Source organism: Gallus gallus, chromosome 7, assembly GCF_016699485.2.
Source record: "Gallus gallus isolate bGalGal1 chromosome 7, bGalGal1.mat.broiler.GRCg7b, whole genome shotgun sequence".
NCBI classification, from domain to species: Eukaryota; Metazoa; Chordata; class Aves; order Galliformes; family Phasianidae; genus Gallus; species Gallus gallus.
Window position 1 is genome coordinate 34,948,984 of NC_052538.1, and position 25,569 is coordinate 34,974,552.

Consider the following 25,569-nt stretch of genomic DNA (forward strand, 5'->3'; position numbering starts at 1 on the left):
AGGAACCCAGGCTGCAAACAGACGGAGCAGGGCCTGGTGCAGAAGGCAGACAGTAAAGTCTTTGGTCCTAGCAGTGCACTTAATTAAATCATGGATCAACTCGGTCCTTTAATTCAAACTCAGTCAAACCTAGATGCTCACGAGCACAAAGAGCAGCAGACATGGGGCAGGCAATTTGGAAACACCTCTCTTAAACAGGTGAGGTCTCCCTTTGTTGTTTTGGGCAACAAGACAGAACTGCTGCAGCTGGGTTCAAGGCAGAGTTTACTGGATCCTGAGATGCACAACCCAAGTGCTGCACTGCAACAAACGAGCTACAGCTCACACAACACGGTGCACACTGTGCACCTCAATAACACAGCCACTGCTTCACTTCAACAGGTGTGCACAAAGCTGAGTGGAACAAGAGGAAGTGACGGAATGAAAGAGCAGCTGAGGCTGTGGAACACACACAAGCTTCTCTGTGCAAGTGGAAGAATAAACGCACCTTTCAAGACGTGAAGAATGAAAAATGAGGTGCTGTGTGCAAGCTTGCAGGGACAGCCTGCTGTCAGCAGCACCAGCTGTATTCAAACAGGTGCAGGTGCAACTCCATTCACCTTGGCTCATACCCATTGAGAGTGAGGAAGGCAGATGCTTCCACAGGACTTGTTTTGTACTACAGAAAAGTGTACAATACTGTTTAAGTTGATTGGACTTGTGTGGCTCCCAGGAATTCTCTGTTGTCCTTTTCAGACATAACAATTCAGTGTAAATTGTGTGTGAGAAACCCAGTATTGCTGACTTCTGCAGAACTGGAGGTAGCTCTGACATCTTTCGGTGCTGCTCCAAGTGGAAGACAAGGATGAGGCAGCAAACAACCTACAGTTACTGTAGCCAGAAGCTTGGAGAGTGATCGTGCTTGGCGGAGTGCAGAGGCAAGTCCTATAGCATGAGGGGCTCCTGTGTGAGAATGCCTTGCCCCATCCCTGCAGGCATTCAAGGCCAGGCTGGATGTGGCTCTGGGCAGCCTGGGCTGCTGGTTGGCGACCCTGCACATAACAGGGGGTTGGAAGTGGATGAGCACTGTGGGCCTTTCCAACCCAGGTCATTCTATGCTATCCCATTTAGGAAACCCTGGGCAAAAGCTCAGGGGGATATGCAGAACACATACAAGGAGTCAGATGCTTCAAAGCTGCATTCAACTTAATGACTGGCTCTGCAGCACAAGCAGCTGCACATACATATATATATATATACACACACACACACATATATGCAGTCACCATCTTCCCTTTGTGACAGTGGACACTGGCAAGAGAGCCTGCAAGAGGAAGGCTGCTAAATGCACAGCTGCCAGGCACAGAGCATGCATGCGGTCTGGGCACAGAGAGCACTGAAAGCAGCACATTTGGCTGCAGAAATCGAGGTATGCCCCACAAATATCACCAATACTTTTCTACAGTGTTTGAATTTTTGCTCTGTATCAGGTAAAGAAGGAACGTGAATCAGACCTGTCTCATCCTGGACATGTTCCTAATCCATTCATTTTTCAGACAAAGACAAGTTTCAATTAAGCCCATCACCTTTTCTAACACCTCCACGTAGATCCAGCCTGAACGTACACCAAAACGTTGTGCAAAGTCCCCAGTATTAAGTGTTCTGACAGACCTGTGTTAACTGTTCCTCCATTTCCATCTGGTTGGAGCTACTGCACAAACCTAACTTTCAGTAGGAGATGGTGCTTTTTGGAAAGCCAATGTATACCAGAGGTTTTACCCTACTCTTCAGCTAACCTCTGTGCTACCACGTCAGTGCTACACACAGCCACTGCCCTGGAAAAGCAAGCCCTCATCTAAGGGTGTCTGTACTCAGCAGCTGTCTGTCACAGGAACCGATGGCTTTGACAAATACAGGCAAGTCTGAGCTGCCTTGTCTGAACTCCTGTACAGTTTTGTCTGCACAGCACTGCCTGCCTAATCCAGTATCTCAGACCTGAGCTCCTTTAGAAGCACACTGATTGAGGTGAGTATCAGCACCTGTGATACAATGGCCCTGAGCAGTGACCAGGCTTCCAGATAAAGCACCTGGAAGGGTTCCCAGGTGCCGCAGTGCCAGGAGGCTCAGGGATGCTGTGCATGCAGCCACGTGTGCCTCACGCTGTGCAGGAACTTGCTGCATGGCTCCTCCCACACACGACTCTGAGACTTTGGCCCTTCAGGACCTTAAGACAGTGCTGCTCCACAAGTGATGGTGATGTAATTTGCTCATGTGCTGCTGGAAGATCAGTTTTACCGTACACATCATTTCTGACCTGTTGTCTGGCCAAAGAGCAAAACAAACCTGGCGCTGGAGACAGTCAGGAAGGAGTACCACACTTTTTTCTTTCCTAGCAACAAAAGCTGAGCTAGGGTTGCAGCTGTCCACAAAGGGAAGTGATAACATTCGAACTCTGCTATAATAAAGGACCGAGACAGCAGAAATCTTTCAAACTCCACACATCACAAGTTCTTTAGCCTTTCTTCTGTACTTACTGGTGGGCATTGTGCAAGTTTATCAGCTGCCACCAACTGAACATTCAAGTGTTTACTTTGTGACTTTCCTCTAGATTTAATCAGTCGCTGCAAAACCTGATAGAGGAAAAGAGGAAAAGGTGAGTTTAAGAATCACTTACGTCCACACAGCTCAGAGACTGACATTGCAGTGGAGGATTACCAATTTCAGAAGCTCTCTATTATGTTTAACAAAATATTGCCCTTGAATAGAAGCACAAACCTGGCTGGGAGCCTCCCTGAGAGCTGGGCGTTTCCCTCTGCATCACATCAGATCCCCAGCAAATATTTCAATAGCAATGGAAAAGGCAATTTTGCTTTATTTACTTTATGTGACAGGCTATTTATGACCAATGTCATCTTCTAGAAGAGCACAAAATGTAAATACACACACAGAGAATGACAGAGGACTGACAGCAGCACAGCAGCAGGAGGATGTTGTGTTCTGTAGCAATAATGCTGTGACTGTATCTGTTCCAAGGAACGTTCTGGGTACAGAAGGAATGTTACACACACAGCTCATATATTCCTCTGTCTGTTTCTTCGACTATTAGAATTTCAGGGTCAGAGCAGTTAGAGAATTTAAAGGATTTTCCTGTAAAGTCTCAAAGAAAATTAAAGAGTCACAGTGTTGTTGAAGTTGGAGGGACCTCTAGAGGTCTCTGTGCCAAGCCCTCGCTCAGAGGAAGGCCAGCAGGATCACAGCGCTCAGCTCCTTGTCCACATGAGTTCTGGGGTAACCCCTCTGGGCCAGGACCAACCATGTGCTCACACAGCCCAGCACACAGCCATGTCTCTGCTGCACGGGCACACTGCTCCCTCATGCCCACACTGCCTCCCAGGAGCCCACATCCCTGGCTGCACAGCTGCCCCAGCTGGGCATGGGCTCACATCAGCTCAGGGGCAGAACTTGGCAGTGCCCCCTGAAGAACTTCAGGACGTCAGTAAAAGCCTGCCAAGGTCCACCTAAACGTCAGCCCTCCCCTCTGGCACATCAACCTGCCCCAGACTTTGGCATTTCCCACAAATGTGTACTCAAAGTGCACTGCACTCATAAACCAGGTCGTTAACAAAGGTACTGAGCTGTGCTGCCCCACTACAGACCCCCACGTGACCCCTGACAACCAGGAACTGTTAGACTTTGCACCCTATACACCTACACTTACATGAAGCTTTGTTTTCTTTCCTCCCTTCCCCAGCCTTAGCTGTCGGTCCCTGTGGAAGGTGACCCTCCTCCAGATGTGCCAGTGGTGCTACTCATTTGTACTGAGCTCAACAAGCCTAGCTGGGAATGACCAGATTCCAGTTACCCAGGCTCAGTATGGGCTGGGAAAGATGCTGTCAGGAGAGCCACGTAGAGATCTGAGCAGCTCTGCAGAGAGCCAGTAGCAAGGGCTGGGTACAGAGAGAACAGTTCAAAAAGGGTTTTCTACACCAGCAAAGTTGTCTTCTAATATGAACTCTGCAGGAGTTCCATCGAACTCACTACACATGGCAGACATCTCTGCAACTTCTCAGCCCTAATGGAATTCCTCTGGATAGTACCCAAATTGAATTCAGTCGATACAAACCAAGCTTTAAAAGCACTTTAAAATGCATCTTCTCTTACAACATGGGCATACAGGCAGGGGCAGGGTATATCCACTCATCACAGTGCGATACCCTATCTATATACCCAAGCCCAAACAACAGCCATTTTCCCACTCCCTTGCATCTTAAGCCTTCTTTGGCTTCTGCTGCCCTGACAGCGAGCCGAGCAGGGTCACACTGCTGCTACAGGGAGCAATGAAGCTGTGAGCTCAGCTGACAGCTGCAAAAGCCAAAGCCAGAAGGGAACAGTGCTGTGACCCAGAGCACCACCAGGAGGGTATCCTCTCCCCCAGTCCTCACTCCAGCTCCAACAAGCTGGGCAGCACTGCTGCATTAGCAGGCTCTGCTTCAAAAGGGTAAGTCAGGTCATGGGAAATGCTGTGCTAATGTAATTAGGCTGCATTCAGTTTGTGCTGAATCCTATCCTGTGCAGCAAGGATAACTGCCTTAGGAAATGCAAATGATTTAATTATTTTCTATGTGTTCTGTGACATAACTCTATTTTCTCCCCTAAAGAACTTAAGAAATCCTGAAAGCTTTCACCACTGCGGGCAGCAGCTCGTGGTGCCAGGGACTGAACCCATCCTTCTCTTTAAGTGGCCTCCCCACACCAGAGGATAAAATGGGGACAATCAACACCTGCTTTGGGGGAAAATGGTGACTGTAAAATGCTGATTGGCATCTTCATGAACAATATGCCAAATGCAGGATTAGCTACAACATAAATGGCAGCTTTAAAGAAAAACAGCTACATGACCAACTCTGTCCTCTCCAGGGAGAGAATGGGAGGAAAGAAGTGAACAATACATGACAGACATTAGTCATCTTTTGACACACTTCTACTGCATAAAGTGATGGTGACAGAGCTCCAGAAGGATCTTTCAGCCTCAAGTTCTGTACTGCTGTTATTGTTGGAAGAGTAAAACATCCTACCCTGCCTACACCAACGCCATGCAGATGTTTAAAAACTCAAATGCAAATAATTTGAGGGTGAGATACATTACCTTTGGAGAAGACACTTTAACGTGGACAATAATTGGTGCTAGAGATGTCTTGATAAGTTGTGCGGGGTGATTGATAGTGTCTGCATCCAGGACAACCAGCTGCAAGGACCGGGCCAGCTCAAAGATTCTTTCAATCTCACTCTGCACTTCAGCTAGAGGAGGAAAACAAAGCAATTGAAAGCCATTCAACCCCGGTGCTACTTAAACAAAAACCAGAGAATCATAGGATGGCCTGGGTTGAAAAGGACCACAGTGCTCATCCAGTTTCAACCCCCTGCTATGTGCAGGGTCACCAACCACCAGACCAGGCTGCCCAGAGCCACGTGGAAAATACCATCACCCATTCAGTTTCATGAACTCTATACATTCAGTAGATGAACTGCACATGTGAATTCATGTAATTTCCACACAATCATCTATTACTCAAGGACTTTTTAAATTAATGTTATCTTTGAGGCAATTCCATTGTCTGAAAATACTGCATACACATTACAACTAAACGTATGTTTCTATTTAACAGGTCTATGTAACAGGTCTATAGCCTGACCTCAGTGCCGGGGAAGATTACGGAGCAGATTGTCTTGAGGGAGATCACAGGGCACGTGTGGGACAAGCGGGGGATCAGGCCTAGCCAGCATGGATTCACGAAGGGAAGGTCCTGCTTGACCAACCTGATCTCCTTCTATGATCTAGTGACCCGTCTGGTGGATGAGGGAAAGGCTGTTGATGTGGTCTACCTAGACTTCAAAGCCTTTGACACTGTCTCCCATAGTATGCTCCTGCAGAAGCTGGCAGTCCGTGGCTTGGACAGATACACTCTTGGCTGGGTAAGGAACTGGCTGGAGGGCCGGGCCCAGAGAGTGGTGGTGAATGGAGTTAAATCCAGCTGGCGACCGGTCACGAGTGGTGTTCCCCAGGGGTCGGTGCTGGGGCCTGCCCTGTTTAATATCTTTATTGACGACCTGGATGAGGGCATTGAGTGCACCCTCAGTAAGTTTGCAGATGACGCCAAGCTGGCTGGAAGTGTCCATCTGCCTGGGGGTAGCGAGGCCCTACAGAGGGATCTGGATAGGTAGGATAGCTGGGCTGAAGCCAATGGGATGGGATTCAACAAGACCAAATGCCGGGTCCTGCACTTTGGCTGCAGTAACCCCAGGCAATGCTACAGGCTTGGGGCAGAGTGGCTGGAAGACTGTGTATAGGAAATGGACCTGGGGGTGTTGACTGACACTAGACTGAACGTGAGCCAGCAGTGTGCCCAGGTGGCCAAGAAGGCCAATGGTATCCTGGCTTGTATCAGAAATAGTGTGGCCAGCAGGAACAGGGAAGTAATTGTCCCCCTGTACTCAGCACTGGTGAGGCCGCACCTCGAGTACTGTGTCCAGTTTTGTGCCCCTCACTGTAAGAAAGACATCGAGGCCCTGGAGCGTGTCCAGGGGAGGGCAACAAAGCTGGTGAGGGCTCTGCAGCACAGGCCTTATGAGGAGCAGCTGAAGGAGCTGGGATTGTTCAGTCTAGAGAAGAGGAGGCTCAGGGGAGACCTTATTGCTCTCCATAACTATCTGAAGGGAGGTTGTAGTGAGCTGGGGGTCAGCCTCTTCTCTTGGGTGACTAGTGATAGGACTAGAGGGAATGGCTTCAAGCTGCGCCAGAGAAGATTCAGGCTGGACATTAGGAAATACTACTTGTCTGAAAGGGTGGTCAGGCACTGGAATGGGCTGCCCAGAGAGGTGGTGGAGTCACCAAGCCTGGGGGTGTTCAAAGAGCGTTTGGATGTTGTGTTGAGGGACATGGCTTAGCAAGAACCATTGGTGATGGGCGAATGGTTGGACTGGATGATCCTGTGGGTCTTTTCCAACCTTAGCGATTCTACGATTCTATGATTAACCCAAAATAAGCTCAGGCATATTTTTCAGATCTGCAAAATATCTCAGGAGTCATAAGATAGTTATTTTTAACAGTGATATATTTATACTTCTTAGGACTTTTTTTGTTTGCAAATTGTAGCTCTGATTTAACAAGAATCCATATGAGAAGCAGAACTGTGACCACACAATCCCAAAAGCACAGGGATCTGTTTATGATGAATACTGTCAGGATATTATTTACAAGGATACCAATGGCAATGTTCACACCAAAGCACTTTTGTCTGAAGTAACAAGAACACATCACAAGTAGAAGGAAGATGATGAATCTGACCTTTCTCAACCATGCCCATGCATGTGAGTACGTTTAAATTGATAAAGTCAGCACAGGCTGAATAGTTACAATAGCTGTAAGCCTGCTTGCTCCAGCCCAGGCATTGCTCCACGGGATGCTAACTCAGCACACTGTGCTCTGTGCCACTCCTCTGTCAGGCAAATTCCATCACCCATCAGGGGACATGAAATACAGAATTACACAATAAAACGCTGTAGATGCATTCAGAACTGCAGAACTGGTGACAGTGCTGCCACTCTCCAGCAGTATGCAGCCACGTTCAGAGCTACAGCTGTGTCCATGTCCATGTCTTACCTAAACTGGATCGTGTGTTTGACCGTTCAATTATTGCCCTCTTGCTTGGGTTATTCAGAACAGACCTCTTAGCAAGAGAAATGTCGGCTGTCACTCGGGTTATTGATATCCTACAAGCAAGAACACAAAACAAAACCAGCCGTTACTTTTTCCCTGTGCCACGCATGATTTACAGCCACATTTCATTCCAAAGTGCAAATCCAATAAAACACCACTCATTGCAGTAAAGAACAGCTAAAGAGAAATGCTGAGTAACTGTACAGTTATTTGCTACTGCAGACCCTTCACACAGCTCCTGCTTTTCTGCTCCATCAGCTCACGTCTCCCCATCCCACCGCCCACATGGATTTATACAACACCCCACTATCACAAGCTAAAGCAAGTCTCAGGGCACAGAGCACAGCAGGCACAGCAGCACTCCTCCCAGGTGGTGTAACCAAAGCTGGCACTGCCAGCAGGTAGGGAAGGGCCTTATTTGGACTCTGCCACTCATGTCTGAGTCACCAAATGGAGCTGCCAGCTCTGGGAGACCTCCAGCACACAGCTCCTTGTCCAGCCAGGGCTGTGCAGTGGACTAAGGGACTCGGCTTAAGGTCAGATAGGAGAAAAATGAGGTGAGCCACAGGCAGTGCGCTGCTGAAGGCTTCCTTCTAACCTAGGGATGGTGGTGTTGTGCTGGTCTGTCAGTGAGCTGACAGCAGACAGCAGCAGCACGTGCCCTCCCATGCCTTGTGTGTGAGCGTTCAGGCTGCAGAACAGGGCACTGCTATTTACCTATAACTGAAAGTTTGCTCTTTAATCAGATTATAAAACAAAGAGCGCACAATTGCCTCCTGTGAAATCCAGTGAGAAGGACTGAGATGAGCTAAAGAGCCACAAGTAACGAGAAGAAAACAGGCTGGAAATGACCAGCAGCCACTGCACACAACATAAGACAGGAGAAGCAAGCAGCAGCTGAGGCTCCCAAGAATGAGTTTTGTTGATTTTTCTTAACTGATTCAAATTTAAAGTCAATCATATCAGCTTGTATGTAGCACTGAATTTCAGAGCTGAAATGCCACGTGTCTGCCTAATTTAGTTGCCAACATGGCTCACAGCAGGAAGACTTCCCTCTGCTCCTGCCCAGAGCACTACCTCGCTCCGGGCAGGAGAGCAGTGAGAACACAGCAGCACAAGGCAAGGTGCTGTTCCCCTCAGCAGCACTGCTGGGCAGCACTGCATCTTCGTCTCCCACACCAGGGCACTGCTGAGCCATGTGGGTCAGCCTCTGCTGAGCACGCTCTCATATATGGTTTAAGACGACGCTGCAGAGCAGTCATGCCCTGGTGACTCGAGATGACTTATGGCATCCTGTTGCCATGGTTTCCCACCAAAAGCAATGACTGTCAGTTACCGGAGGCACACTGCAATCTGACAGGTGCATGGCAGCAGCTGGAGGGGGCATGCACGGCGGTTCTGCATCTACCCTGATGGGAACGTGCACCAGAGCTCCTGTGCTGAGCTGCAGAGAAGCCACATCAGTCAAACTGCTCAGGAGTGGGAGAGGCCGTCCTGACAGCATGCAACAGAAACACAGCAAACAGAACTGCGGGCTGCCACAGTCACTGCTTCAACTGTCAGACTTGGAATCGATCGCTGTGCTTGTGGAACGTGCTAAAAGCACTTCAGCTGGGCTATTAGAAACAGGGAAGAAATATCCCGCACAAAGCTTGATTATTAAATGCTTTGTTTGAGCTGCCTGTGAGTTATTTCAGCATCACCACCTCTGTGCTGCACCCCAAAAGGTGCTTTGAACATAAATCCTATTCCACCTCTTCTGAACGACAGAAACCTCTTTTCATCATCTTAGTGCCAACGTTTTAGGCTTCCTCACTGTCACAAACCTAGTGCAGCTAAACTCGAGCAGCACAAGCACCTCGCTATGCAGGTACAACATGCTGAACACGCTACGGTGAAAGAAGGGTCAAACATCCCAATGGCAGAGCACAGATCTGCAACCATGGGTGAGCTCCAGGGGTGAGGAAGGGACGTCATGGGCCAACCCTCTCCTCCTAACAAGGAAATACACATGCTTGCTCCCCATCACAGCTCTTCAGGAAATATTCTTCTTGCTCCAGCTGAAGTTATAAACCTTTTTGTGTATCTCAGTGCTCAGCATTTCCCACTTCAAGCTTTAATTATTTCTGATTACTAACAATAGTCAAGAATTCAATTCTTGTAGATAGTGGCCTGAAGCATCGTCACCACCTTCAGTCGATTGGGCTGCTTCTGCACATTTCAACATGGTACTTGCAGGGCCTGGGTGCAAGTAGTATTTAGAGTGCATCCTGCTGTACAGGAGCCTGGAACTACACAGAAGCAAACCAGGAGCTGGGCTCTGCCCAAAGACTTAATCACAGGTTGGCACTGCTCCACAACACTCCCAGCTGTATCAGCACTGCATGCTTCCCACTGCAATGCTGAATACCCAAGCCTGGAAATGCCACCTTCAAAGCTATCCTGGCACTTCCCACGTGCCACAGTCACCTTTCATCTCCCACAGCTCCACTCTTATGAGACACTGAGGCAAAATGATTCACTTAAATGAAGAAACCCTACCATGGACATAGCAGACACAAAGACACATGCACGTCTAGTAATACATCAGCTGTGCTCCAGCCCACAGCTGGCTGCACTTCACTGCTGATGCTATAAATCAGTTCGGAACATGCATGGGTCTCCTTTCATTACAAAACATCACTGAAACGCTAGTAATACATGGAAAAAAGCATGGAAAGGACAGCATTTCTCACCTCCCATCAAACCTGTGCTTCAGGAAGTCAAAGAGAGCTTTCTGCATCATGTCTGTCACCTTTGCAGAGGTGAGGAAGATTGAGCAGAGAGGAATGACAGGGAGAAAGAGAAGTCAAAAGTAAGCAGAGAGGTAAGCAGAAGGTAAGGATACTGCCAACAATCAATACCTTTCCTCTGTAGCAGTCATTTAATTAACATGCTCTTGGAAGCAGCTCTGTAACAAACACTTGCAGGTTTTATGAGTGAGTCACAAAATGTGGCCCTAAGGACATCAGAGCTGTCACTGCTCCTGCCTCCATCTGCTCTGAGGCAGCGGAGCACACCGCACCACCCTCCAGAGCAACGCCATTCCCAGCAGGGCTCAGCACATGTCAGGACCACGTGGGACTTCAGGTTGAACAAATCCTTTGCTTTTTCCCCATCAGTAACGTTATTATTACTGGCCTAAGACTTCAGATACAAGATCTGTTATGTTGGATGACTGCTGTAAGAGCAAAGCTATTCTCTGAGAGGCCTACAAGGAAGAAAAAACATGTTTTCACTTCTGTAACAGGGAGAGCATCTGAGAGATGCTCAACCCCAGCAGACATCGTTTGCTTTCCTGACTGTTCCTTTCAGTACAACTCTACTGACACTTCGATAGGAACTGCACCAAAGCCCCAGGCCTCCGGCAGTTTAATTCTCCCAGGTTACCTTCAAAGTGCTTCTTAGAGAATTTAGCCAGAAAAAAATACCACTGAACTTTTCCATACAGGTCGCAAAGTGAGAGCAACGTGTTTCTGTTGTGTAGAGCAAAACTGGAATGGAAACACCTTAACTGCAGCACCATTTATGCACCTCTGTATGTTCAAGATGTCAGATTAAGTATTGTTTGCTAACACAAAGAGGGGGAACATACTTGTACAAAGGTATGCACTCAACACATGGCTCCTCTCCCCGCCAAACTTGAGTGCCCAGACAAATTAAGCTGTGGTGCAGCACCATCAAAACCAATGGGTGACATTTACTCTGTCACGAAACACCGCCGTAAAATTAAAAGGCGGATGAAGACGAAGCACCTCATTCCTGCTTCAGCAAACTACACTTCTAATCATCCCCACTAAAAAAAATGATGTAAGAACATCACATTATGCTAACATTACCCCGGTGCAACCTTCTGAAAAGAGCCATTCCAATGTTCAATAATATCCTATAAAGTACTAACAGCATTAATTAAGCTAAATGAAGCGTATCCTTGATTTTATGTTCATGTTAATTTAGATCTCAATTTGGCAAAACACTTAACAGATGGATAAGTTCACCGACAGGCCTTGCTAAAAGCCTCTGGTCGTTCAGCATGTGCTAAATGCTCTTTTGAACGTGCAGCAACCTTGACAAATGGGTCCCCTGTTTATCTGTACCTGTTATCACACCCACCTCCGTGTTGCAGAGAGGCAAATAATTTAGAAGGGCTAAAGGTTTCCTCATATTTCGATACTGCAATGTTCTTGAAAAAACAAACGTGAAGGAAACACACTGAAATGACAGTCATCAGTCCCCACATTGGGTTTCAGGTGCTGGAGAACAGACATGGATGTGCTACCACAGCCCAGCTACTTCACTAGCCAGCATTGAGCTTCGTGGGAAGACGTGAAGTTTTCACAAGTGAAAACATGAGGATTACCTTACAGGGGATACTCTAAATTTGGACTACTTCAGCTCAAAGCATGTGCTAGTTTGACTAAAACTGTATGTGTACAGATGCCTGGTTGGCTAATCGGCCAACACACCAAATGGACCAAGGGAAACCACGGGCAAGAAAATGGGGCCTCACTGCAAGCACTGGGGTACATACCTCGTAGCCTTTCAGCGACGGCCCCACTAAGACAACGGGCCTCATTGAGGGCACCACATCGTACGGGGGAACGTGTTCTGTCTGGAAGAAGAAAACATCCCTTCAGATCATTAATCAAACTGAAAAACCTGGGAATCATGCATTCAAAGTAAGGAAAATAAAATGAAAGCAGAAGGAGTACTTACCACTTTTTGTTTCTGTTTTGCTAAAAGACCAAATAAGAACTTGGTTAAACACACACTGTGCATAGCAACTGTAACACTTGCAAGCAAAACCCCATTCTCAGTGCTCCTTCCCTTTCCCTCCATGCACCTTGCTTTCCATCAGCTCTATTTCAATTGGTCACTCGTTCTGTTCTGGGCAGAGCTGCCCCTTTTGCAGAGGCCTTTTACTCCCAGCCCCTTAGCAACTACTGCATGTCTGGAAACAGATGTCTTTCTCCACCTCCACACACGTCAGCAGAACATCTTAGTAAGTCAGCAAAGGGGGAAAACCCACACTTTTCAGACGTGACTTTTAAAATAGAAGTAACAGAAACAGCAAGAGTTGCCTTAAATAAAAGTCTCCTTACCTGTGGAAGTAGGTGTGGCTCGAAACGTGCCAGAAACCATTTCTCCAAGACTTGAAGAAGAATTCCCACTTGATTTCCTGCAGTATCAGAAGGAGTGTTTAGTATTCTTTACCACGTGCAGACTGACCAGCGAGGGGATGTTAGGCCAAAGCAGCGTTCTGCCCTCGCTTTCCTGCTCTCTGGAGCAGGGACTGTTTAATGGCAAAATCATCCCATGCATCTCCCGGACGCTGCTGTAACACTGGGATATTGTAAATAATCACTAGCAGAAGTTCCCGTGGTTCAAGGCTGCGTAAACCTCTTTAGGTTTGGTCTGTATTAACACTTCTGGGTCTGTATGCTATGTAAAATCTTAATACTGCCCTCTTTTACAACATTTCTCCCGTTTCAGGCTGGGCTTTATTCCCAGTGTTCTCTGCAGGTGAGATCGGATTGTTGCAGTGGAGTCACGTCCACTCACACAAGCAGAGAACTTGTCTGCTAACATGCTATACATGAATCATTATCCTGAGCAGTCTCTGCATGTGAGACCCTCCTCCCATGCACTGAGATACACTGGTTTCACTGAACCTCCTTCAGAAACTGTAAAATCAATTCAAAATAAAGCTCAGTTTGTGCTGCTCAATCATTCCAAAATCACCTCCTCAGCTGGCTTACACTTGAAATTATTCCCAATCTTAATTAACTATACGAATTCCCTGACAGTGCTACACAGGTGAAATCACGCTTCTCTTCCTGCTATCAGGCTCACCTCTCTTTGTCCTGCTCCACTACAGTTTTTTGTTCTTCTTAAATATGCAAACATTCACATTTCAATTTCAGTTAGTGGGAATAATGTGCTAGTAGCAAAATAACTCCCCTCTCCCAAAAGAAAAGAGTTAGCCACTATTGAGCCAATGGAGGAGAGATACTTCAATACCCAAACTGAGACCAGGAGCAATCAGTTTGACGCCCCAGCCCCACACACAAGCCTGTATTCTCCCAGGCCTTGCTATCTCCAGGAGCAGCAGCATGGAGAGGTAGAAGGGCCAGGCTGGAAGATGAAGAGAGGAAAGGAAGTGGAATGGCAGAACTCATCTCTGTGACACCTGAAACGTCTGGTGTGGGCAGAAATGGAGGGGGAAAAGAAGAAAGAAAAATCCCACATATGAGAGAGCACCAAAGGTCTGACTCTGCGCCCGTGGGGACACAACTCACTCTCCCTTCAGAAACTTCTGGTGTTGCCACTCATAATGTATAACTTCTCTTTTCTAAAGCCAAGACACATTTTTTCCTTCTCACAGCCAACATCTAATATCCTATCCTCTGCAAACACATCTGTTTGCTTGGAATCCCAAATCAAACACTCATTCATGCACACTGCAATAAAAAAGAATCAAGTGACCTTTGAAAGATATTGTCTGGTGTCAGAAAAGATCTTAAACTATTTTAAAAGGTTACAGCATCCTTACCCTCCATGGAAACGTCCTCTCTTCTGCTCCTGCTGGATGCGGATATTCTCCAGTCTAAGCGGGCTCGGAATGAAACCAATTTCGCAGCCCTCCTTCACCAGTCTCCCTATCCACCAGTCATTATTGTATTTCTGGAACACAGAAAGGTTTCTGGCCTTGCTTCACGTCCAGAGCTCCCTACTATCTTATCTGCAATCCTCAACTCCATACCGGCACCAAAACAACCTGCTGTGACTTCTCTGATATCATAACTTTGGGGCTGAGGGTGATGGTGATGTAAGGAGCATGAGCTATTTCTGATGAACGGGTTTAAACCAGGCTGGAGGGGGCCCTGGACAGCCCGGTGCAGTGGGAGGCATCCCTGCCCATGGCAGGGGGATGAAACTGGATGGGCTTTAAGGTCCCTTCTAACCCACACCTCTCTGTGATGGCATGATTCTCCAATCAGAGCCCTCTGATGATTAACTACTTGATTTTGGTTCTGAATGTATGGCTCGAACATGGGAACTTTCCTTCTACTACCAGGACATGGAGTTCTGAGTGACACCTCTAAGACAAGAGGTCAGAATCAGCGCTACGCTGAGAATAGCTGAACAATGCAACTGACAACAGTGCAGTAAGGGAAGCAGGGCAATCTGCATTAGGTCATTACCTCCCATAAGCTATTCTCTGCATTTAGCATGTGGGAGGACTACAGTTCATTCCTACTGGTTGCCATGCCCATAATTCCTTCCATATTGTCAGTAACTGTTGCACTTCTCTGAAATAAGCACATAACATATAGTCTGGTAGGAGAGGTAGGAGACATACAGGACACACTCTCAATATAGCAACTCATCAGTTACTGCTGATGTTTCATCTTGTCAGCAGGGTGACCTGACTTCTACCTGGCCTGGCGTTATTCTAAAATCTGGATCTAATCTAAATCATGGCTATTGCTGGCCAAGCAAACCCATCAGATCACTGAAGAACGAATTCTGCAAAGCCTTTTTCCACGAACCGCTGCCCAAATTGTACTGAGTTACAGCTTCAGGCAGCCTGAAGGCTTCAGCATTAACAAAGAAATGCTGAATCCCTAGCAGAGCAGGTGAACACCTGTAAGCCAGATGGTTTATGTGCGGTGGGGGTGTTATCCTGGCCATTTGGATCTCAGAGGAACACTCACAGAAAGCCACGACATGGACTTGTGACACTGCCCAGGAACAACGTACAGGGCAGCACCAACACGAGCTTAGCACATTTGTGGCCAGACAATGCATGCAGCCACATGCTGAGAAATCAAGAGCAAATACTGTGCTAATGCTGATGCACAGAGCTACCTGAACAGCTGCAATGTGCAAACTAGAAAGACAGCACACCAGATACGGTATGCTCCTGGTGTGAAAGGGAACATGGCAGGGAAGGCAGCTGAGGAGTGATCTCTGCTGTAACGGGTGCAGCTGTTTGCAGGCAGCTCTGCTCTGAGTGCAGCAAAGGACACTTTCCTGATGGGGAGAAGGTTTCAGGGTGGGTACATGACGGGGAGCTCAGGTGTGGTGCCAGACAGAAAGGAGCACATTCCTGGGAACTCAGCGCAGGGGAAAGGCAGCTCCACACAGAGAGAGGCAGGTTCAGACTTCACAGTGCTCTGCTTCCTCAACATGGGCTTAAGGACATCTCCACAGCAATGTATTAAAGAAAACCTAAACAATACAACAAAACCAACTAAAAATAAAATAAAATAAATAATGTTTAAAAAAAAATCAACCTTCCATCTGTTTCCAGCAAACTCAGAAAAGGGAACAAGCAAATCAACTGCCCCTCCTGTGTCCAGGGAGAAAGAGCTTCAAGCACAACTCCCCCATTCTACCACCAATCTCTGTCTCCAGAGAGGAAGCAGCAGGTGTTTCCCTCCCAAACATGCTCAGTCTCGGGGAGATGAGAGCTTTGAAGCAATGATGGGCTAACGTTCAAAGAAAGGGAAAAATTAGTACCAAACACCCAAAAATAAACACACAGAATGCAGAGATAAAAAAACATATTTGCAAGCTGCAAGTCTAAGTACAAATCTACAGAACAACAGGAGTTGATGCAGATTTGAAGGGCTCACTTCAGATAACTAATTGCAGAAAACATGCTCAACGTGCAACAAGAGTATTTTTCTCTACAAAAGCCATATTCAGGGCTTGTTTATTCCCATTCCTTTTTCCTTATTTTTATATATTTTTGTCCTGCAGCCTCGTCAGCGTTTTGTTTTATGCTTGTGTTATTCTGCCTCATTCCCTTACAGGCCTACCCAAGTGCTTTACAAAGACCAGGTGTAAACTGCTGCTACTAAACTCCCTGATGAACAGAACCCCTTTCTGTTACATCAGATCCATCACAAACTTGATTTCAACTGTGGAAAGGATGAAGGGTCACACAGCACCACTACTATCCCATCTGCGTGCTGTACTCTCCTGCTGCTGCTCAGTTCTTGGTCTTCAGTTTTCTCTGGTTCAGTTCAGACATGATTGCTCCAACTGCAGCCCCCGGCTTCTTAAAGGGAATAACTGCTACATGTTTTTACCTCTTTAATGTGTAGGAAGTCCTTCGCATCAAAAGAGATGGCAGTGCTTGGGACAGGGACATCTTCATCCAGAGCTCCACAGTAACTCACATTGGTCTTAACAGCAAACGCTACTGGTTTGGACTACGAACAGAAACAGGCATCATAAACAGCGGAAACTTTCCTGCATCAGGAATTAATTTTCTGTATCAAATTGCCAAAAATTTAGTGGAGGGTATTTGCCAAATACATCAAAATTCAGACCTAATAGTTTCACACAAGCCAAGAGAGTTCAGTTCACTAAAGAAGATCCCCGCTTATTCAAGAATATTTACACTACATTCCCCCCCCCCAGTTTGGCTTGCAGGAAATCTCACTTGACTGTCAGCATGCCATCACCACTATAAATGAGCGGTACGAATCTTAACAGCAGGCAGACGGTGACTGCCCCATAAGCAGCCGCTATCACAGTTTAAAAGAAAGCACCTTTGCCCTTTCGAGCTGTATCGCCGCTTGCTGCTCTCTCTCCTGGCGGATCGCTTCCCTGTCCTCTTCCAAAGACACATCAGAGTCTGAGGGTCTGCTTGTGTACGAATCTGCTGAGCCCTGAAAGGGAAATCACATTGCTGAGAACAAACATGAGGAACAGAACCCCCATCCCAAGACAGATACAGAAACTGCTTTTAAAATGCATTTCCTAATTATACCTTGCGGGTTCGTACACATGGTTTCTAGCACAAGGTTCTGCGGAACTTAGCAGAGAAATATATGGCTTTTCCTTAACCAAAGACAAAAAAACCCCAAGAAAAATCTCTCTCCACTTCCAAAGAACGGCTCTGCCTCCTCACTGACACAGTCACATCCAGCTCAGCTTCAGCACTGTGCAAACACCTTTATAGACTTCTAATCCTGTTGGACAACCTCAGACTCAGGACTGGCAGCAGTTAGGTCACATCAGACACAATCGAGGTATCACAAAGCTCGGTCAGAGCCAGCCCTCCCTGCAAATGCAGCACCATTGTGCAGCACTTCCCTCCCTGCTGCGCGCTGCCACTCACACACGGCACCATTCTTTTCTTCAAGAGCAGAAAAGTGGCAAAATCACACTATTGAAAGCTACTCCACAGGGCAACACAAAGGCTGTGCAGTGCTATGAAGGAAAACCAGCACACTGAAGCAGAATGTAACAGTGTGCTGGGAGGAACAAGGCATGGGATGGTCGGACTGGGACCACACCTGGGACCACCATCACCTGCAGTGTGTGGGCTCCTCCCACACAGCAACCTGAGTGTGTGTAGAGCCAAAGGCAGCCCTTCCAACCTGAGGTTTTCTGTGACTGTGCACAAACCATTCCCAAGTCATCACATTTCTGGCAACACGCTGAAGATACGCATCTTTCTCTCCACAAAGCTCTGACATTTTCTCTCTCTACCTTTGTTCCAAAGAACCACTGCAGCATTATGTCTTGCAAACGTTATATTTTTCCTTAAATTGCTTTATATCCTGCAGCACAGAGACATACTTTCTATGTAATCTACCATAACAGTCAGCCCTCTTATCATCCATGTAAACAGAATCGCAGATCACAGAATGGCCCAGGTTGGAAGGGACCTCAAGGACCAGGAATCTCCAACCCCCCCACCACAGGCAGGGCCACCAACCCCCACATTTAATACCAGACCAGGCACACATTCTTAAGTACAGATGGGAGCCCCTATCAGTTGGCAATGACCTGCTGCCAGCACACGCTCCCGGTGCAGCCACACAGCCCAGCCAGGAGCACTGCTGCCTTCCCCCACCAAAGAGGAGACTATATCTATACGGCCAAATATGCCAGGCCTAAAATGACAGCCCGCTCTCCATACATTGTTCAAAGTAATTAGAGCAAAAGGAAAGGCAGAGCTGGAGCTGCAGGGCCAGGCGCAGCGCTGCACGAGAGCAGCGAGCACTCACTGCTGAATGCACTGAGGATGCAAAATGCCTGCTGGTGCTCACCACTGCCTTACTTACTATACTACATAGGCAACAAAGCTTCAGCAGCAGCAAAAAGGGAGAAGGGAAAGCAATCACAGCCTCCGAATAATAAAGCAGAAAGTGTAATAATAAATAGATGAGAAACGGCGGTCAGAGGGCTGCTTTCCAAAACACCTCTGAGTGCTGCCCAGCACTGCAAGAGGAGCTCAGGTCTGTGGGGAGTCCAGGAGGGACTTCCTGGGAAGGGATGCCTACAAAGGATACACATTTTCCCATGCAGGCTCTGAGAGGTTTCTGGCTGAGCACTGACCTATTTTAAGCAGTCAGAACAAAGTAGCCTTTGCCAAAGTAGCTGCTGCTGTTACTGGAGACTATACAGAAAAAAGCAACACTTCCTGTGTTTAATTTTTGTTCTGTGGTCAGGTACAGCACCCACAGCAGCGAGGTTCTGGGCTGACAGCTCACATCTGTGGTGCTAAAGCCTCAGGTGCCTCCATGCCCCTGGGAAAGAGTGACTGACTGCCTGAGCTATGCACTGAGAACCAAACTGCATAGGTGTCTGCAGCAGAGGGGAGAAGGTGCTTCCAACACTTCTCCGTACACTGAAACTTTAATCTAAAAGATCCCCTTTGTTTCTTTATTCCCCTGTTGCTTACAGTGGCAAGCCGCTTATTTGGGCATACAGCATGCATCCACGACTCCACATTCATCCGTAACACTGTAGGGCCAATTATCACAGCCACATAACCTCCACGATCCCCAGGGAGAGAGAGCAGCCTTGGGAAGGAGCAGTGTGTGCAGTGCCTCCCAGGGCCAATGGGGTTGGACAGCTGCTGGTGAAGGAAAGAGCAGAAGACCAACATGGAGCTGTTAGGGCTTCAGAAAATAGCATATTTTTATTTCAGTGAGGTTGCAAATAATTTTTTCCAAGTGCCAGAAATAGACAGATCTGAATTGCTCTCCATCCAGCCGTAAATTGTAACACTCTGTCACATAGCTTCTGCAATTAAAGCATCAATCCGTTAGAAGCTCCAGTCAGCCGATGACAAGTGGTTTCTTCTGAAAAGATTTAGGGTGCCACAGAGCCCAGCACAGCCCAGAAAGCATTTCTGAAACCTGACTGGGGATGGCTTCTGCCTCAGCCCTTAGCAGCATCCTCTAGCTGCAGGCATCCTGCAGGGGAGCTCACGGGGCATCCCTCTGCCCAGGAACAAGCAGATGCTGAGCACACATGGCAGTCACAACAAAGCACGGCCAAGGCTGCAGAGCAGAGCAAAGAGCCAGGGCTTCTGAACCAGAGGTCCCTTCACGTCATTACACTGCTGGGGACCTCGACCAAAAACTTGCTGGTAGACACCCAAGCACAGTGGAAGCTTAGGAGAACAGTATTGCACAAAACAAGACTGCTGTCCAGATGGTTTCTATTGGAAAGCGGATGAACACAGCTTGCACAGCAGAATGCAACTTCCCCCTGCACAGTGCTTCTTGTTGGCACGCTCCTATTTCTGGGATCCTGGGGACAGCCGGTGTGACCCCCAGTGGGACCGTGCACAGAGCCCCACCGTGCAACAAGTCAGCTTCTGAATTAACTACGAGTAAAGCTTACATTTGCAGGCAGATGTGAAGGTATGAATACCTGTCCAGCACTGCAGTGCATTACATATTGCTTCTGCTGCATGGTAGCACCATAACTGTGCAGGACGGGAGGAGCTGCAGCCTCCTACATAGCCCGGGGGAGAGCAATGACAGCCACTGGGCTGCTTGCGTTCTGTTTGCTTGCTTGTTCACGTTTGCCATGCTACCAAGAATCAAAGCATCAGAAGCAGACCTCTGGGTAGAATCCTGAGGTGTCATTCAGCATCCACATCATCCACACCTCTGCCACTCTCATAGCCCAGGGAAGCAGGGCAGTGCTGCATTTAGGGCTGGAGAATCTCCTGGCGCTCTTGCAGGAACTTTTGGTTTATCATCATCATTATTTTTAATAATCCCAATAAATGTCTTCATTTACACTCCCTTCTTCAATAAGGAGCACGTGCAGCCCACTCAGATTGCAGTGCAGTTTCAGACATCAGCACTGCTCAGAAACAAAGGTATATCCTGAAGGCGACCAACTGCAGAGCAGAGCTCTGCCATGGCCAGAGACTTCCTCACACCATCATGCTGTCAGAAGGCAATGGAGGAACATTTACAATCACTTAAAGGACTGAAGACTATTTTTCTAAATATATTTACAGCTGTAACTGTTGAAAGCCATAAATTATGACCTTGGTTGCATTCATGCAATAGACATGAAAAAAAAATCTGCTCTCCCCTGTATTTCTTCTCAGCCAAAAGCACCCCAACAGGGCAGCATTGCCCACCTGCCAGGAATTCCTCAGCTGAGAACATTAATCCTCTTCAATCCCAACAAGCTGAGCAAGAGTAGAGGAACTGGGAAAATGAGGTATTCCAGGGCAAAAAATGGTATCACCGAGCTTTAGAAAGGCGAATAAGAAGTCCTCAAGTATTCCTAACAATATAACTTCTCATTTGCTTTTAAACAGAAATCAAAGAACCGCAACATGCTCTCAGCAAGGAGGGGATGTCTGTGGCATTCACTGCCGTCAAAAGAAAACCAATAGCTGCAAAGAGAAGTGTAGCTTTGGGATACTCAAGGGAAAACATGCTCATGATGGGAGAAGTCAAATCCCACTTTGCTCCGAGCACATGCTGCACTCACCCCTTCCCAGAAGGAGGGAAGAGCAGACCAGCCCTGCAACACCAGCCCTGCATTGCCAGCCCTGCTGCAGCTTCGGGAGATGCCTGAAGTCAGCAGTGCCTTCATCAGCACACACACCTGGACACAACCTGGCACAGCACAGAACAGCAGCTCCCCAAAACCCAGGTCTATCAGCATACAGCAGATGGCGCTGAGCAAGATGCCACTCTCCTCGAGAGGGCAAGAGAATGGAACTAAATTGACCCGAAAATCCCCAAGCTATCCTGGAGAGGAAGAAACAATTTCCATTCTGGCTCCCCAGATGCTCCCTTCCCACGTGAAGGACTGCACAGACACACACAGAACTCGGTTTCTAACTGGCTGTAAAGCACAGGGAAAGGAATTCAGCTTGACAGTTGGGGTCCCAACCACCAAGAACTGGAGCACAACTTGAAAAATGGCCAAACGTCCTCAGCAACTTTCAGCAAGAATCGAGGTCAGCACACAGCTCACAGCAGGCTGCACACCTCCTCACAAGCTCCCAGAACTCACCAGCGCTCTGCAGAAGGAGGACCAGCAGGCACAGTGCTGGCTGCAGGGCCGTATGCCACCAGGACCCCTTCTGCGTTTCTTTGTTCATGGCATTCTGCTCATTACAGACATGGCTCACTCCAAGACCAACACAATCATAGCCTCACGAGGGGACATGCAGGCTTAGTTCAGGCAGGTCATCACTCTAAGCATAAGAGAGGATAAGTGCAGACATCTTTTGAGATGAAAACAGGAACCAAAACCTTACGGACTTAGAATTACCCAAACATTTTAAATAACAATGGCCACTACCGTTGGTCACAGTTGGTGCTCACCTGGCCCTAGTGCTGACAGCAGGCAGGCATATTTAATTACATCACCTGCCCAATAATTAAGAGGCAAACGCAAACCAGCGGGTATCTATTCATTTGGCATGAAAGCATTACTGCGCTGCAGTCAGATGGAGGGCCGGGAAATTGCTGTGTGCTAAAAGATTTTCCCCAGTAGAATACTGCAGAGTTTTACTGGGAGCCACCGCAATCCCCAGCATCACACCTGGAGCTGCAGAGAGGAAAGGGGGGTGGATTTCACTCGCTTTGTCTTCCCAATTTTTCATCCCTCGTTACGTCTCTGATGCTGCTGGGGACCCTGCAGCCCTAACACCAAGCAAACCGAAGGGCTATTCCCATGCACAAAGGCTATGCAGAACAAGGTGCAGGGATTACAGAGGAAGCACAGTCCTTATTTTGATTTAAGAGTCCTCCGGAATGATAAGATATGTTACAGCTGTTGTAATGCTGCCCAGGGGTCAGGCCACCAGCATGACGTGCCAGTGGAAGCCCACCAGGATGAGGGTCAGTTCCCAACCAAACCATCTTCTTGCTGAATAACCAACACACACACACAAGCCAGCTGTGTAACCATTTCTTTGTAGTGATTTTGGAATTAAGTGCTCGGTAATTAGTTCCTTCTGTATGTTTGGTAAATTTATTTAAGACAACTCATTAGGTGTCTCAGCAATTTGGAAATTACTAGGTAGTTAGAACACGTTTCCTCTTTGTGAATACTAATTATTAGAAAATAGGGCAACTGTTGTAACACTTCTTTTCATGATCCCTCTCTGAATCTGAAATCCTGCAGTCGCCTCTCTCTTCTCAAACAGCCTTCAGTTCAGCACAGATTGTGTTTTCACATCTAAAAATCTGGTAAAAAAAATAAGGAGTACCAGTAATAAATAGACTTACTGCTAAAATCCTACGGCTGTTGCTGTAACATTCAAATGAACACGCCAGCCATGCAAGACTATGCCTCACTTGAACTACCGGCATGCATTTGCTGGGTGTTACACACAGAGAAGGCCTGAAGTTTAAAGATCTCTGGAGATGAAAAAAAAAATCACATAACCAATCACAGAATCATTAAGGTTGGAAAAGACCACTGAGATCATCTAGCCCAACCGTCACCCCATCCCCACGGTGCCCATTAACCACGTCCCAAACAACCTGAAAGATGAGCATCCACGTCAGCAAGACGGCTGAAGGCTCGCATCGCTGTTCTCTATAACCATGCCTGAACCACAACGTTTGAGTAACACGCAAACTTTTCAAATTCCATTCTTTGATTCAAGCCATAGAAGAGCGAAAATCTGTCTGGGAACGCTCTGATGTGTGCTTTATTCCAGCTGCTGGTAGGCAGGAGCACGGTGGAGCCAACAGCTGAACACCTCTAGCTCGGGTTTTGCTTTAATCTCTGCAGCTGGTCCCTCTTTTCCATGGCAGCTATTCAGAAGACCCAGGAGAGGAAAAAAAGGTGTTTTTTCAGTGATAAAAGGTACCGTGCTAAAGCTGCTACAGTTTAAAAAAAGCTGCTTTATGCGTTTCTAATTACTTTGGCTCTTGAAAGCATCAAGTGATCCTCACAAGGCTCCAGGGAAGCTACTGCTGTTGGGCTCTATGGCACCTGATAATAATACAGCAGCTAATAAAAATGCACCTGTTATCCTAAGTGAACTCTGCTGGAAGCACACCCCATATGTGCCCCCAGGAGCACACTGGAAGGCAGGGACGTTCCTCACTCTTGTGGAAAGAAGAGCCAAGTGCTGTCCCCACACCACACATAACCGTGCTGCCAGCCAAGCAGCCAGGCCTAGAATGAAGTCCTGGTACTCAAACCTCCTCAGTTCCTCACACCAAGACTCCAGTATCCTGAGCAGGTCTGTACATATCGGGGCTGTTTTCTTCTGCTGGCAGTGATGGAGAGCTCTCGGTGACAGCAGCAGAGCACTTCTGCAGACACATCTACATCAAACTCCTTTCTACAACACCAAGGGCATTGAAGTCAGAGATCTGGAAGAGCACAACCTCATGCAATTATCTGCTTCTGATTAAGCTCATTCCTGACACCTTTTGCCCTCCTGACCTCGCGCTCAGCCCCACGTGCCCCACCACCACCCCTCACACACACCAGGCCGCAGCCGCCCTCAGCTCGGCTTGACTTCCCTCCAAGTCACGGCCAGAGGGGTTTTGACACTTTTATGAATCATCCCCCCCCCCCTCACCCCCCCTTTATTTTTTTCCAGTGAACTGAACAGGGAGCCATGTTGTCATCGCCACAGGCGTGAGACCACTCAAGCATATCACATGTTTGAAGCCATTCCCAGGAAGCACGCCCCAAAATGGCAGCCGGGTGTGCAGCTGATGGGGCCCTGCCTGCTGCTGACAGCCAGGAGAGCTGGCGAGAAGGGCACCACCGACCCACAGGGGCAATGAGCATCCCACTGGGGTTCCCTCCCGTCCCTCGGCCCCAAGGTCTTCCTCAGCCTTCCAGGAAAGCACAGCTCTACTTGGGTTGCCAACAGGCATAGAAGACATCAGCCCCAAAGCAAGAACGATCAGTACATTAGCTTCAAAACATTATAAGTATGAGAAAAGGAATGGAATTTTCCTCAAGACCCCCTTGCCAGGAAGCTTCTCGCCACCTGGCTGCTTTCATGGCATGATTCTCCTTATCCAAACAGTTACACTCAACAACTTGCATCTTTTTAAGGATCTGTATGATTACAGCGTCCCAATTTCCTTCTAGCGTGGTGTCACCACTTCCCACACCATCAGGCTTCGTACAACCAAAATAACCCCAAATATTCCTTTTTATTTCTCAAACAGAAGCTGTTTGGAACACGCTGAACCGTCTAACAACGTGACACAAAGCTGACTCAGTGCGACCACGGGCTCAGCAATGGTGCTCCAGCACAGGGCTGGCACTGACCATCCATTAGACAGAAAGGCAGACACAACCAGACCTGCAGTGCCGCGGGGTACCGGGTATTCTGCTCTGTACCAGGCCCCATTTCGCAGAAATCAGATGCCAAATAGCACACACTTTGTGATCCGCCACTAGGAAAGCTGGTGGGCAGCCAACCTCCTTTATTACCAGCGGGCTGCAGCTCTCTGCTGTGACAAGTTATATTTAGGTGGCAATGACTTCCTCTGAAGTCATCCCATCCGCTCTGCCTATACCCACCTCTTGCAGGTTTTGCTAAAGGCCCCATC

General features: G+C 47.7%; 1 protein-coding gene across 13 annotated transcripts in view; it reads right to left on the minus strand.

Moving 5' to 3' along the window:
- CACNB4 (calcium voltage-gated channel auxiliary subunit beta 4) overlaps window positions 1-25,569 on the minus strand; it is a 76,678-nt gene that overhangs the window by 13,078 nt on the left and 38,031 nt on the right. For 9 of the 13 annotated variants that reach the window (XR_006939787.1, NM_001396491.1, NM_001305679.2 and 6 more), the window contains 10 exons: window positions 17,302-17,421; window positions 16,837-16,959; window positions 14,289-14,419; window positions 12,838-12,914; window positions 12,452-12,471; window positions 12,267-12,347; window positions 10,432-10,490; window positions 7,640-7,749; window positions 5,126-5,277; window positions 2,514-2,609 (listed from right to left, as the gene is read on the minus strand). Coding sequence is in view for 11 of the 13 variants with exons in the window: in NM_001396491.1 (NP_001383420.1) it covers window positions 2,514-2,609; window positions 5,126-5,277; window positions 7,640-7,749; window positions 10,432-10,490; window positions 12,267-12,347; window positions 12,452-12,471; window positions 12,838-12,914; window positions 14,289-14,419; window positions 16,837-16,959; window positions 17,302-17,421 (969 nt within the window). In the remaining 2 variants the exon portion in view is untranslated. Of the gene's footprint in view, window positions 1-2,513; window positions 2,610-5,125; window positions 5,278-7,639; window positions 7,750-10,431; window positions 10,491-12,266; window positions 12,348-12,451; window positions 12,472-12,837; window positions 12,916-14,288; window positions 14,420-16,836; window positions 16,960-17,301; window positions 17,422-17,522; window positions 17,685-25,569 lie in introns of those variants that run through there. The other 4 variants (XM_046943399.1, NR_131210.2, XM_046943393.1 and 1 more) reach the window with 4 other exon arrangements.